The sequence below is a fragment of the Cariama cristata genome, unplaced genomic scaffold, assembly GCF_000690535.1.
Source record: "Cariama cristata isolate BGI_N322 unplaced genomic scaffold, ASM69053v1 scaffold4207, whole genome shotgun sequence".
NCBI lineage: Eukaryota > Metazoa > Chordata > Aves > Cariamiformes > Cariamidae > Cariama > Cariama cristata.
Genome location: NW_009624804.1, coordinates 42526 through 54935, shown reverse-complemented (window position 1 = coordinate 54935; position 12410 = coordinate 42526). Strand labels below are relative to the sequence as shown.

Here is a 12410-nt window from a genome sequence, read left to right as displayed (position 1 = left end):
CCCTACACAATTTGATCTCATAAGATTCCCACCTTGATCATGGTTCTGATAAGAATTTCTTCAAAAAACATTTTAATATAAGACTCAATTAATTTTTCACACTGAGTATATGGCCTTAGATGAAAGAATGACACAATCTGACAGATGTGATTTAATTTTTAAAATACACACACACATAAAACCCAGATACTATAGAACAACTTCCACGGCTGTAGTATAGAGGACAGCAGAGCAAGTTATTTAGCCTTTCAATCTGTAACCAAGATAAGGATGTTTTACATAAGTTTCTTCAGGATATAGAATTCATACTTTGTGCATAAACCAGTGATAACATAACCAATAATGAAAGAAAAACCCAACCATTCCTGTGCCTGCTTAAGAACCACTGTTATTTACTCAGAATTTCTACAATATTGCTGCAGAGCTCAAATAACTACTCGATTTTACATTTGTTCCTTTCTTCTTTTAAGGAGGCAGAGAGAAAGAGTGAGGGAGAGAGCACAAGTAAGAAATCAAGAGAAAGGCACAAGGAGGAGAAAGTGGGATGACAATCAATAAAGCAAATTTTCCCTAGCAGCAAAAATAGCTGACAGATCTGCTTCCCAAAGAACACTGAAAATTACTTTGCGAGTAAAAGTAGCAGAGAAGAGAAGTCAACTTGAGGGACTCATGGGAGAGCTGTTATTGACAGAAACAAGGATGATATAATTGCTCAAGATGAGCAGGTTTTTCTTTTATTTCAGTAAAGCACTTTTGGATGAAAAGATTGGAAAGACAGGTGCGAGACAATAGCATAAAGCCTGTTCCTAACTTATTTACATAATTTTATATAAAGGAGTATTGATGTATGAAGTGTAAGACAAACACATTGAATGTTGAAAGTATTACAGATAACAGCTTACCTAAACTCCTGGTGATAAAGAAACTTAATATTTGATGAAATATACTTTGCCTATTGAAGAAATGCACTGATTTTACAAAAGGCTGAGTATGTGTTTAAGAAAGCATTCACGACTGTTCTTAAAGTAGCTGATGCAGTTGCACTTTAAATTGTTTCCTGTTAAAATTGCATAAGAGATCGCACTTACAGCAAACAGTAGATAAGAATACTAAACAGGATAATCTAGTACACATTTCCTCTCTTCCAGCTCCTACTGCATTTATGTACCCCACAATACATCCTCTTCAGCCATTCTGGTACCCTTCAAGATAGATTTTGAACATCAAGTGATCTGGGTTTTGTTTTTCAGGAGGTATTTCTGGTTTGGGGTTTGTTTTTGTTGTTACTGAAAGACATTAGACATTACTGATGACAGGCGAACGTATTCAGTAACGGGTAAAGAGATGGCATTTTCTGTGTTTCCATTCAGTTTGATGATTCCCTTATGCTTTAAAACGAAATTTCCCTGTGTAATTGAAAAGCATGTTAGTATCAACATCTGTATGCGAAATATTCTTTAACAAACTTCAGATACCTAAAACCTATCTTAACCCACACCGGTCCACCTCTCACAACAACATTACCCGAGTGGTGTAATCCTGTTGCCAGGCTTCTGACCAGCCCCAGTGCATACGGCGTAAGTACCTAGGTTGCTTAATTGTATTTAAGATGTTATCCAAAACCTGTCATACTCAATGAAACGCTTTGGTAAAGTCCCTTTTCCAAAGCTTATTACTTTTAAGGCTAAAGAATTATATACATTTCTTCAGGGTTGTGGAAAAGAGGTCTCAGAAGGTGCAGTACTACATTTTCAAGAACGGCTGCTAATACTGTAAGCTTCAAATAAGTGGCATGTTTTAAATAATTCAGCCAGATACTGAAAGTATTGGCTACCCATCAGTGATATTTAGGCACTGAAATTATCTTAAAGATCTGAAGGGTAGGTCATGTTTCTCAACACAGCTCAAGAGCAGAACATGGTAAGCAACTATGTGCTTTAATCAACATTAAGATGGTAAATTAACACCTGAAAAAAGCAAATAATGAAATGAAAGTGGAATTCCATCTGACTTGTTTTTCATTTAAGCTTTAAGAAAAATCTTCCTCAAGAGTCTCCCTTCCACTGATGATCTTCTTTGTTTGAATACAGGATCAGCTGAAGGATGATGACACAGATCATATCATAAATAACGATGAATTAACTGAAAACTATGAATCATCTGCTCACATACCAGTGCCAGCACCGGACAGAACAGGCTCCACCCAGACTACAGGCAAGGAAGATATTCACGAAGGAGACCTAGGATTAGGAGGGTATAAACTCCAGCTTGAACACACTGCAGGTCAACCCCAGATGAATTCATTGGCATGAACAGTATAATGTTAATCACAAGAAGTAAGACTAAAACAAAGAAATAAAAGATACTATTATGTGAATGAGAGGCTAGAAATTATACCAAACACAAAAATCAAAGAAAATTTAGATTTTACCAACTAAATGCCTGCTCCCCCCAAGAAAGAGTTTAGCATCATCCATATACCTACAACAATATGCAGGTTTTCTGACTGCAGCAGTTTTTAATAAAGAGATGTAGGGTACTGCCAGCTCACCGTTAAGCCATTACAGTCATGTGTTGTCTCAGCAACTGACTATACCATGCCTTTCACATGTACACAGGCCTTTGAATATTGCTTATATTCTTTAGTCAGCTGGAATGGAGAGAAATTGCTTCCCAACATATTCATGCTTACATGACAGCACTTTCTATACAGCTGGTCCTGAACACATCCACAGGTACTACTACTGCAGTAGCTATTACATCTATAAGGAAGAAGCAGAAGATTCTCTGTCCAATAAGTATGTGATCTAAAAATATTTAAAATATGCATTGCAGCACCTCAGTCTTGATAGATCAAGTTCCTTCATTCTCACAGTACAGACTTTTCCTGACAACCAGCACAACATTTGTTTTCTAAATGTACCTTATAGCCTAGTCCATATAGGGTTGCACCAGGTTGCCACAAACTGAACACTGATAGTAGGAGACATTGAACTCTATGAAATCAGCACAGACCCCCGTTTATTGCTGCACTGGGTGGGCATGTCCACTATTTAAAGAGCAGTTATTCCACAAGGCATTTGTCATTACAGCTTTGCAGCACAAAGCTTACCTGCTGGGAAAAGTTTTCTTGTTTTGCAAGACTGGTCTAAATGTATGCTCTGATTTAAGAGGTCAACTGTTTCATTTTCTTTATTGTTCAAAATAGAGTTGTTTCTAATCAAGCATTTCTGCAAAACAGCTATATCTTAAGACTGACTGCTCCAAGGATAATTTGTTCATCTCCCTCTAGCTGGGCACTCAATATCACACTAGTTTTGACAGTGGTGGTTAGATATTAAAAAAAAAGGAGACTTTAGGTATGAAAGTATTCATCGTGCTTGCATAAATGCAGTAACTGGATCAACAACTGGTCAACCATACATACAGCTAGCTGCCATACACTATTATCAAGCATTAGCACAGATCAGCTTTTGCACATATCAGCTAAGCAGTACAAATACATGGATAGAGCCAGGCTTTTGTTGTTAGAGCACGTGCCTTCTTTCAACTGCAGAAGTTTCAACTAACTGTGCTTGATAATGTTCCTACTAAGAAAGTTAAACCATGAGGAGTTTTTAAATAAGGTCATTCTTAATATACAAAGACAATGAGCAAGCAAGAAATTTGTCCTCTAAGAATAAAAAAAAAATCAAGCCATCTCCATGAACGATTATAATGCTGAATAGGTCTTGATTTCACCACAGATGGAAGCTGAAATACAAACTTAAATATAATCAAGTTTTAGTCATTCTTTTGCAGGCTAATTAATTTCTGGTTAAGTGTGATTCTAGAACAGCTGTTTTAAGCATAAATTTGAACACTGGAGTTCTATATGCTGTCACAAAAGATCAGAAGCTTAAACTGGTATTTTATTTTCCCCTAAACGTTAATCAAGGAACTTCAAAGGATCTTAATCCCCATGTGGTTTAAAACAAATATTCAGGCATGATAAGTTCTGAAAAGAACTAATGCATTTCCAGCTCCCTGCTTTGCCTTGTTTAGCTGCATGAGGTGGGAAAAGATGCACAGCAGGTTGCAAGAAGGGACGGAGAATGGATGGGGAGGTAACGTTTTATGGCCTAGTAGCACGTACCCTACAGCATACAGTGGGAGACGAAGATAAAAGGAGGCAGGATAAGCAGATAGAGACACACTGCAATGAGGGAATATGTGGCACCACAGTGAGAAGGTATTATCAGGAATGGGTGCTAGCACAGTCCTCATTTCAGTAGCCAGTTTCCAATTTCAATCTTCAGAAGTATTGAAGTGCATGTCACCAGGCTTCCTAAGCTCCTTGAGAAGCAGGGATCCCAGTCCTGAGATTACAGTGCAAATCAATAAACTGCTGCTGTATTATGAAGATGCAAAGCTGTTTTTCCACAACTGCTACATGAACCGACAGTTCTGCTCTTAGATTCTGCTCTGAAATGCATCCTGCAGCATACTCTATGACAGTTTTTACTGATTTGTTTATTGTGCCTATGTCCAAATTCCTCACACTTGTGCAATGTGATAAATGGAAAGCTGTGGGGTCTGAAATTCTGTTTATTAAAAAAAGTCTGTAGTGAATACACTCCACATTGTTCTCCCTGAATGCCTTAAAGGGCTACTGTACTTAGCAAAGAAAGTCATCCCTTCCAACAGAAGAGCATATACTTCACATGTCAGATTTTTATGCTAAGGCTATCAAGAGGCTGAACCAGTGGTCCCAGCAGGATGGGCATTTATCCTCTGGGACCATGCTCAGCAACAAAAGTATTATTGGCTTTTAGGAAAATTAGTAATTTGAGCTGCAAGCAAACCTGAAGCTTCTACTAAATGGCAATAAAAATCGCAATTATCCATTACATTATGAATAGTGCCTTGCTGTTTCCTAATTTTAAGATATTCTTTTCATGACATGCAGATCAAGAGAGTTAAAACAACATTAGAACAGATTATATATTTGTATTCAAGGAGAAATTACTGGCAACTAGTAATTCCGTACAACTGTTTAAACAGAGTAATGGACATTAAGCAAGGCCTTTAATGTTAATTTACAGTTCATACACTGGAGATTTAAACTACTCTATCACACAATGTTTGACTGAACATGCAAGTCACTCATGATAAATGTGAAGCTATTCTTCCTATCCGAGTTAATCTCATAAAACACTGCTTGGAAAATGAAATGTAAAATATATTGTCAAAGTGTAGTGACTGATTACTTGGTATGAAGGCCAAAGTGTTAGGAAAGACGGAAATCTGCAATATTGCTAAATCTTTCAGGTTTCAGAAGTAATAACTGAAATTTCATACTGAACTGCAGAGCGCTAAGGTTGGAAGCAGCAGAATGAATCCTGGCTATACAGCCAAGTCAGTCCAAAAAGACACTGTACTAAAAATATCAGGTCACTATGATAACTTTCACAGAGAAGTGCAACATACAGTAACCTCACTGAAAGCAGGGGCCGTTGGAAGCAAACATTTATGTCGCTGTGTTAAAAGCTCAAACTTTTCCATAGTAACCACATTAGGGCTATCTTCAGCAAACTGATTAACCCTGTGCATAACTTAAGCTGCTAAACTAATTGCATTGAAGCCATGAGAGCAGTTCACACCCTTTCCACATAGGAACTCACTTATGTGGCTTTCTGGGCTGAGGACAGTCTGCACAATAGGTCTTTCTTTCCTTTTGAAAGCTGGTCTGTATTCTGTTATCAGCCATCAAGTAATGCCGAGCCTGTAACATCCTGATTGCTGCGTACATTTGCATATAACATAAATGCACCAATATACGTAAGTATTTTGGATGCACATGAACATTACACATGTGCTTTCAAAAGTCTTTGTTTTCACAGAGATTGAGAATTCTTGGGATACAAATATTAATTATGGACTTCAGAGAACAAAGAAAATATCCTGCATACCCACTTTAGAGATTGGAAACTACTTTAAAGACCAAGATGGTTTTGCCCTACTTCCTTCTAGCAAAATGGAAAATAGCCCTTTTCATCTTAAAGCAAACCAGTTCTGAGCATTTTAAATAACTTAACACAAGCAAGCTCATCTCTGGCAATATAATCCCAACAGACATGAGTTCTGCACAGTGAACTGTAAAAGACTCATCAACATTGTTATTTTATAAACAGTCTTTCAGAACCTGAAAATTCTCCAGCTGATCCAAATTTCCTAGGCAAATGTTAGTTTAACCCACAGCCTTGGTGCCAATACTAGTCAACTTTCAGATTATGAAATCCCCTCCTTCCTTTCAGCTCAATGATTACTTTTTATAGTAGATATTACTGTTCAGGAGAATTAGACAAAACCCTTGAACACAGTTTTCCTTGAATGCTGGTTTGTTTGTTGGTGGTTTGGGGTTTTTTAGTGGTTTTTTTTTACAAATACATTTTTTACATCATAATCACATACTAGAGTGCAAGTTTCTGAACAGTATGACAGAAAACTTCATCTCCCAATACAGTACTTGTCTTTCTTTTTACTGGGCCCTTTCAAGTGATTAAAGGAATAGGACAGTCTAGTGCAGTGCAAATAGCTGCTTCAATGGCCTGGTGGTACAAGTCACACTTCCAGATTAAAAACAACCTACTGGACATCCTGGCACATGTTAAGAAGCAGACAAATTCTTCAAAAAGCAAGCCAATGTCCATCAGCTCCACAGTGCCAATCAACAGCCCAGCTTTGTCTTTCCCATGTAAAAGAGACAAGCACAAGGACTTTCCTACAGTTAACCCAAGATGTGTCAAACCTCCATGTCCAGATTTGCCTGTGTTCCTAACAGCCCCTTGGCACCATCAGCATAGGCTCACTGCAGCCACAGTGCTAGAAAAACCATGAGTGTCTCATACTTCCACAGGAAAAACCCACAGTCCTCATGTTTCCAATTATACCCTTCCAGCTTTCCCATTGTTAACAACCACATTTGCTTCCTCCCACACCAGCCCACCCTGGCTCTGGGCAGTCTTCCCTCTGCACACCAGAGGAGGCAGGAAGTGCTGCACAAGCTCTGCTGCACGATACATGTAAAGAGTGATTCTGCTCACAAATCTTTTTTCACCAGTGTCTGAGCAGAGGCAACATTTTCCCCACCTAATTCACTGTCACTAGTCAACATTATTGCCCTACAAAAATCAGATCTGAGATACAGAAGAACAAATATTTGTTTCAGGCCTCAGAGGCTCCCAGATCTGAGCAAGTCAAATTAACATCATGCTCCTGAGTACCAGGCAGGGCTTGAAATTCTGGTGCCAGCAGCAGTAGAGAATACCCATGAGTTTTCCAGCTACTGTTCTACATCGTTCTTTACCACATAGCTATCTGCTTCTGGTGTGCTACAGCAAAGGCAGATGGACATAGAGAAAATCCTGGTACTTTATTCAGTAAGGAACTGAAACTAGAGACTAGGACTAGGACAAGTTATACACAAGTGAGTTGAAATAGGATAATATCCCATAAGCATTACGAGATTTCTTATTCCAGAGGTACAGTACCTTCTAAATATAACCCAGTACTTTAGAATACATGCCTGACTGGAAATGAAAATATAAGAGAGAAAAGGAAATGAATAAATGAATGACAAGGAAGCAAAGGGGGAGCAAGGGGGGGGAGAATCAGTGCCAAAGAAGATACTCACTGAAGAAGATCAAAAGATATTCATAGCAACTGCAGACTAAAACCCAAAGTAAGTATTTGCCAGTTGTGTGAGAAACTAAGGTTTAGCTTGAACACTCCTAAAAACTTTGCTAGAGTCATATACCAGACACCACTACTGCACTGTAAAAACTGAGGCATTCCACAGGCCTAAAGGGAGCCACTGCTGCAAGCTGAAAGTTGACCAAATTCAAAGAAAAAGAAGAAAAAGGATCCAAGGTGAAAGGCTAATCCTTCAACAGCACTGTTAGCGAAGCAATAAAAGCAACACATGCCTGATATTTGCAGAAGTGTGGAAAAACAACTGAAGATGTAAGTTCTTCAGTCTTCCTCATTTCATCTCTCCCTCCTTCACCAGCTATTCATTATTTTCACCAAGCTGTCTCTTTCACCTTCTGTGGTTTACCATTAAGATGAAAACCTTACTTTCCCCACCCCTTGGGCTAGCAAAATTTGATTAAGTCCTTTTCCTCTCCGCATGATATCCACACCCAACATAACTTTAGTAGTTCAAAAAGAAACCAATACAATGCAAGAGTGTGTGAACTATGTAACTTCTACCCCTAGTAGAGATCACACCCAAAGACAGGTGGGTTAAACACATTGCAATATCCTCTGGGCACTTCACTATGGCAAGTGAAGGTAGGAGCATGTGCTCATATATTTTAAGTACAGGAACCAACAGGAGCAAAAACTCTTAAGAAAGACTACAGAAACTATTCTCAGCAAGGCAGACATGACGTGGTTTCAGAGCCAGTTGGCAACATCATACAAGCAACATGTCTGCATATTCTTTTCTTATAGCAAGGACAAGGCAGCTTAGCCTTCAAAAGCTAGAGCACACTAGCCTACACCCACCACTGAGGGGGTGCCAGCACACAGACAATAGCTGCAGAGCACCAATACACACCCTAAATCCAAACCCACTGTCTTTTTCCCCCTTTGTGCATACTCCCACAGCCTGGTGCAGCTCCTGGAGGGAAAGCTCCCTCACCCATGGGAGAGCTCACATTCATCTGCAACCAACCAAGCAGAGGTTTCCAGCTGGCAGAATAAAGAAAGTAGCATTGCTCTCTTACCATTTTGTGATCCAGGCACGTTTGCCTCCTGGTAGTCTGAGGACCTGGCTGCCACTGTTGATTTGAGAAGTGACTGGAGCATCTTTTCTGATGGAAGTTAACATGAAGTGGGTGCTTGAGACAAGTACTCTAGTTTTTGCTGAAGGAGCTATCAGGCCTATGCAAAAAAAAAAAAAAAAAAATCACTGTTCTGTTTCTTAACAGTTTTGTTTACTGTAAGGATCTGTCTGCAAACACAGAGACCCTGATATTTACAGGCCCAAACACAAGTAATGGAGAATCTGCCATGGACCCTCAAACTCCCTGAATTTGGCTCAGAACGTCCCCTTCTGCACAAGCCCCCCACATGCCAGCATCTGGCAGGGTTTCACACTGACCTAGTTGACTGGAGAATGCAATGGTCTATCCCTAAACTGAAATTTTAAAGCACTGGAGGAGGATTTCAGTATACAGGCAGGAACACTGATGCAGATTCCCTGACCAGCTGTAGTTCACTGCTCTGGGAGGGTAACTGTAAACAACCTTTGCCAACAATTAACTCTCACTTCAAAAAAACAACATAAGGAGCACTATTTGCATATGTTTCTAACCAAAGGCATGTATTCCAGCTAAACTTCCCAAGGAATAACACTCTTATGGCCACTTTACAGAAGTTTCCACTTTCTGTACATACAGCTAAAGTCACTTGGAATATTCCTTTATGCTCAGTCAACATCCATGATGAACAAATGTGACACTGTGTAGCATTAATATACAGTCCAAAACAGTGAATTCATTTGCATGAACAAAGCAATGATAATATACTTTTAAGTTGGTTTTATGTCCCACCTTAATCAGAAGTCTGAGGAAAGCTGGTTTATTCCACAGACACTTGGCACCATTTTCTGAAGCCATTTAAACCCTGGTTAACAAGGTTTAAAGAAAAACAGGAAGAGATTTATTGGTGCCCTTAAAAATAGCCACAGCTCATTACTGATTTAACATGGCTCTTTGAAAGATTTAGAAATGGTTGTACTATGAAGTCATTCAGATAATACTTAAAGACTTTTAAAAATAGCCACAGCTCATTACTGATTTAACATGGCTCTTTGAAAGATTTAGAAATGGTTGTACTATAAGTATTATCTGAATGACTTCAAAGACTTTTAGGCACTTTTCTTAAAAAAATCCAATGCAGTATGCAATGAAAGTAAGGAAGACCACTACAGAAATCAATTCTGTCCTTAGGGCTTTCCAATGATTTCTAGACCTGTCAATGACTTCTGGTTAGTTAGAAAGTTATTTTACTGTCCCTCAATGTACTGCACTAACCACCATGCTAAGTGAGTGACCTGAGCCAGCAAACAGCCTGTACAATCACACTGCTCCAGCCTTGATGGTTTGGGCAGGGGAGATCCAGATACTGTCAGCAGTGCACAGCCTCCCCTTCACCACTTTCCCCTTCATTTCCTACAGGAATCTGATCAAGGATAGGTTGGAGCAGCATATAACACCCAGTTCATCTTCACTACTAAATTCATTTTTTAAAAGTCCAAGGTTGTCCAAAGATTTGCTTTATGTTAACCGAGTTATAATTTTTAAAAGTGAGTCTAAACTTAAGCTTCTAAAATTCATGGGCTCCTAATTAAATAATCTAATTTTTAGAAGTGGTAAATACCCAGCAGCTCACACTGAAACCTATTGCAGCCTTAAAATCATACCAAAATTAGCCCATAGGAAGTGCCAAAATGCTCATCGCTCCCAGTGGGGCTTGTAACACAGAAGTGCAGCATAAAATGCATCTTACTCTGATCGGCACAGTAAACTCCCTACTCCAAGAATGAAACTTAGTTCCATTCTTGTGTGACTCAGCTAGCGTGTAAAGAATAATTTGGAGACCTAAACAGTACTGACCCCCTTCAGGCCATTGCTGGGGGCATAGCTGAGTATGCTATACTCAACTTCTTTTTTTGAAGTTGAGGCTTCCTGGAAAGGAGCAGTCTAAGACTTGGGCAAGTGTGAGGAGTGGTGACTTCATCTTTTGTTCCACCTCCCAGCCAAGGGAACGTGGAGCAGCCTGCATGACTTCTCAGGAGAGCTAGGATTTGTGTGAAAGCCCAGTGTGTGCTGCAACTTATTTCCCATGGCTGCTCCAGAATATGCTTTCTGTACAGTTTGGTCTCTGGCTCATAACAGCCTTAGTTGATGAGGATTTTCTCAGAAACTTCCTGTACAGAAAGATATCAGTTCAGGACACAGTAGTGCAAGGCTAGAGATGTGGTTGTTAGAGCTAAGCAATGCTTGAAGCTCTTGGATTCTTTATGGTTTTAACATCCGGGATCTACTCATGTTGAGAGCCCTGGTTGGAATTATTTCAATTAAGCTTTCACTATCCATTCTTCCAAGTTCCAAAAACATGGAGAGAATATGCTCCACAAGCAGCTACAAACACAGATAAGCTCTGCAATTTATATGGGGATATACAGCATACAGGGAAAATAGTTCATAACATCTATAAGATTTGTCCTTCAGGTGTAAATTGAGGATTGAAGCTCTAATTTTGCACCACAGTGAAACGATTTTCTGGTTTACATTAATTTGCCACCACACAGCTCTGCAGTATTAAGTGGAGGCCCAAACTCTTTGAAACTAAGCAGGCTTATAAGATTTTCTAATTAAAGATAAACTGGCCAGCTTCACTAATACATCATCTACCTTCACACAGTCCTTACAAAGAAGTTTTGTAATATCTAGAAATTAATATCTCAAGATAATTAGCAAGTTAAACTACAGCTACTAATGTAAACAGTTTCAAGCCATAGCCACATGAAGAAAACGCATGGATCTCTACCTCCCTGAAAGTACAGCTCCCAGTTCTTACTCCTGACTGTTTGGCCCATTTCACCTACTTGACAAATCATGCCTCAGTGAAATCTGCCTACAGTTTACCAGACATTATAGGTAGCAGTTGCCTATAACTGTGCTAGGGATAAGGCATTGAAGCTTCCCTAGAGCAGGGTTCTGTGAAAGCCTCTCCAAAGGATGACCTGTTCCTCCAGCACCCAGGGATACAGGAGCCTGGCCAGACCCTGCCCACACCTGCATGGACAATGGCCATCCCAGGCAGACAAGAAATACATCCCTCCCATGCTCTCTCCTCCTGCAGGGACTCATATTTCCACATTTTCCTCCAAGGTAAACTGGTTTGACAAGAAGCCACCACCACTGAAGGTTGGAGAAACAAATCACTTATTCCCAGTGCCTGTCACGGTGTTATGCTGATACTTCCCTGTAGATGGCAAACTGTTCTCCTGCACTGGCCCACACTTTCCTGGTGTCTTCAGAGGGCACAGATCTGCCTCAACACCTTTGAAAAATGCTGTATGCATGTGAAGGTCAGCAAGCATCCCCCCTTCGAAGGTAGCCATAAACCCTCTTGCCCTCAGAATCAGTCATGTCCTTTTGTTCTGCTTTATATATAAAGATATTCTTTCTTGTCTCAACAGTGCAGACAACTGGCAAAGCCAGTGCAAGAGTTCACAGGACAGAGTCAGAGTCCTCTGGTCTGACATTCATTGATGGTCCTTTTTCTGCACCTTGTTTCATTTCCCCTCAGACAGTCTTCACCTTTGCTGTTTCACTACAGTGCTGTCCGTAAGT

The 12410-nt window shown here is 39.7% G+C and overlaps 1 protein-coding gene across 1 annotated transcript in view; it reads left to right on the top strand.

Moving 5' to 3' along the window:
• SLC9A9 (solute carrier family 9, subfamily A (NHE9, cation proton antiporter 9), member 9) overlaps positions 1-2312 on the top strand; it is a gene marked incomplete at its 5' end in the record, with an annotated part of 160082 nt that extends 157770 nt beyond the window's left edge. The window contains 2 exons of the mRNA XM_009703308.1: positions 1472-1577; positions 2091-2312. Coding sequence (XP_009701610.1) covers positions 1472-1577; positions 2091-2312 — 328 coding nt within the window. The remainder of the gene's footprint in view (positions 1-1471; positions 1578-2090) is intronic.
• Between the last annotated feature and the right edge of the window lie 10098 nt (positions 2313-12410).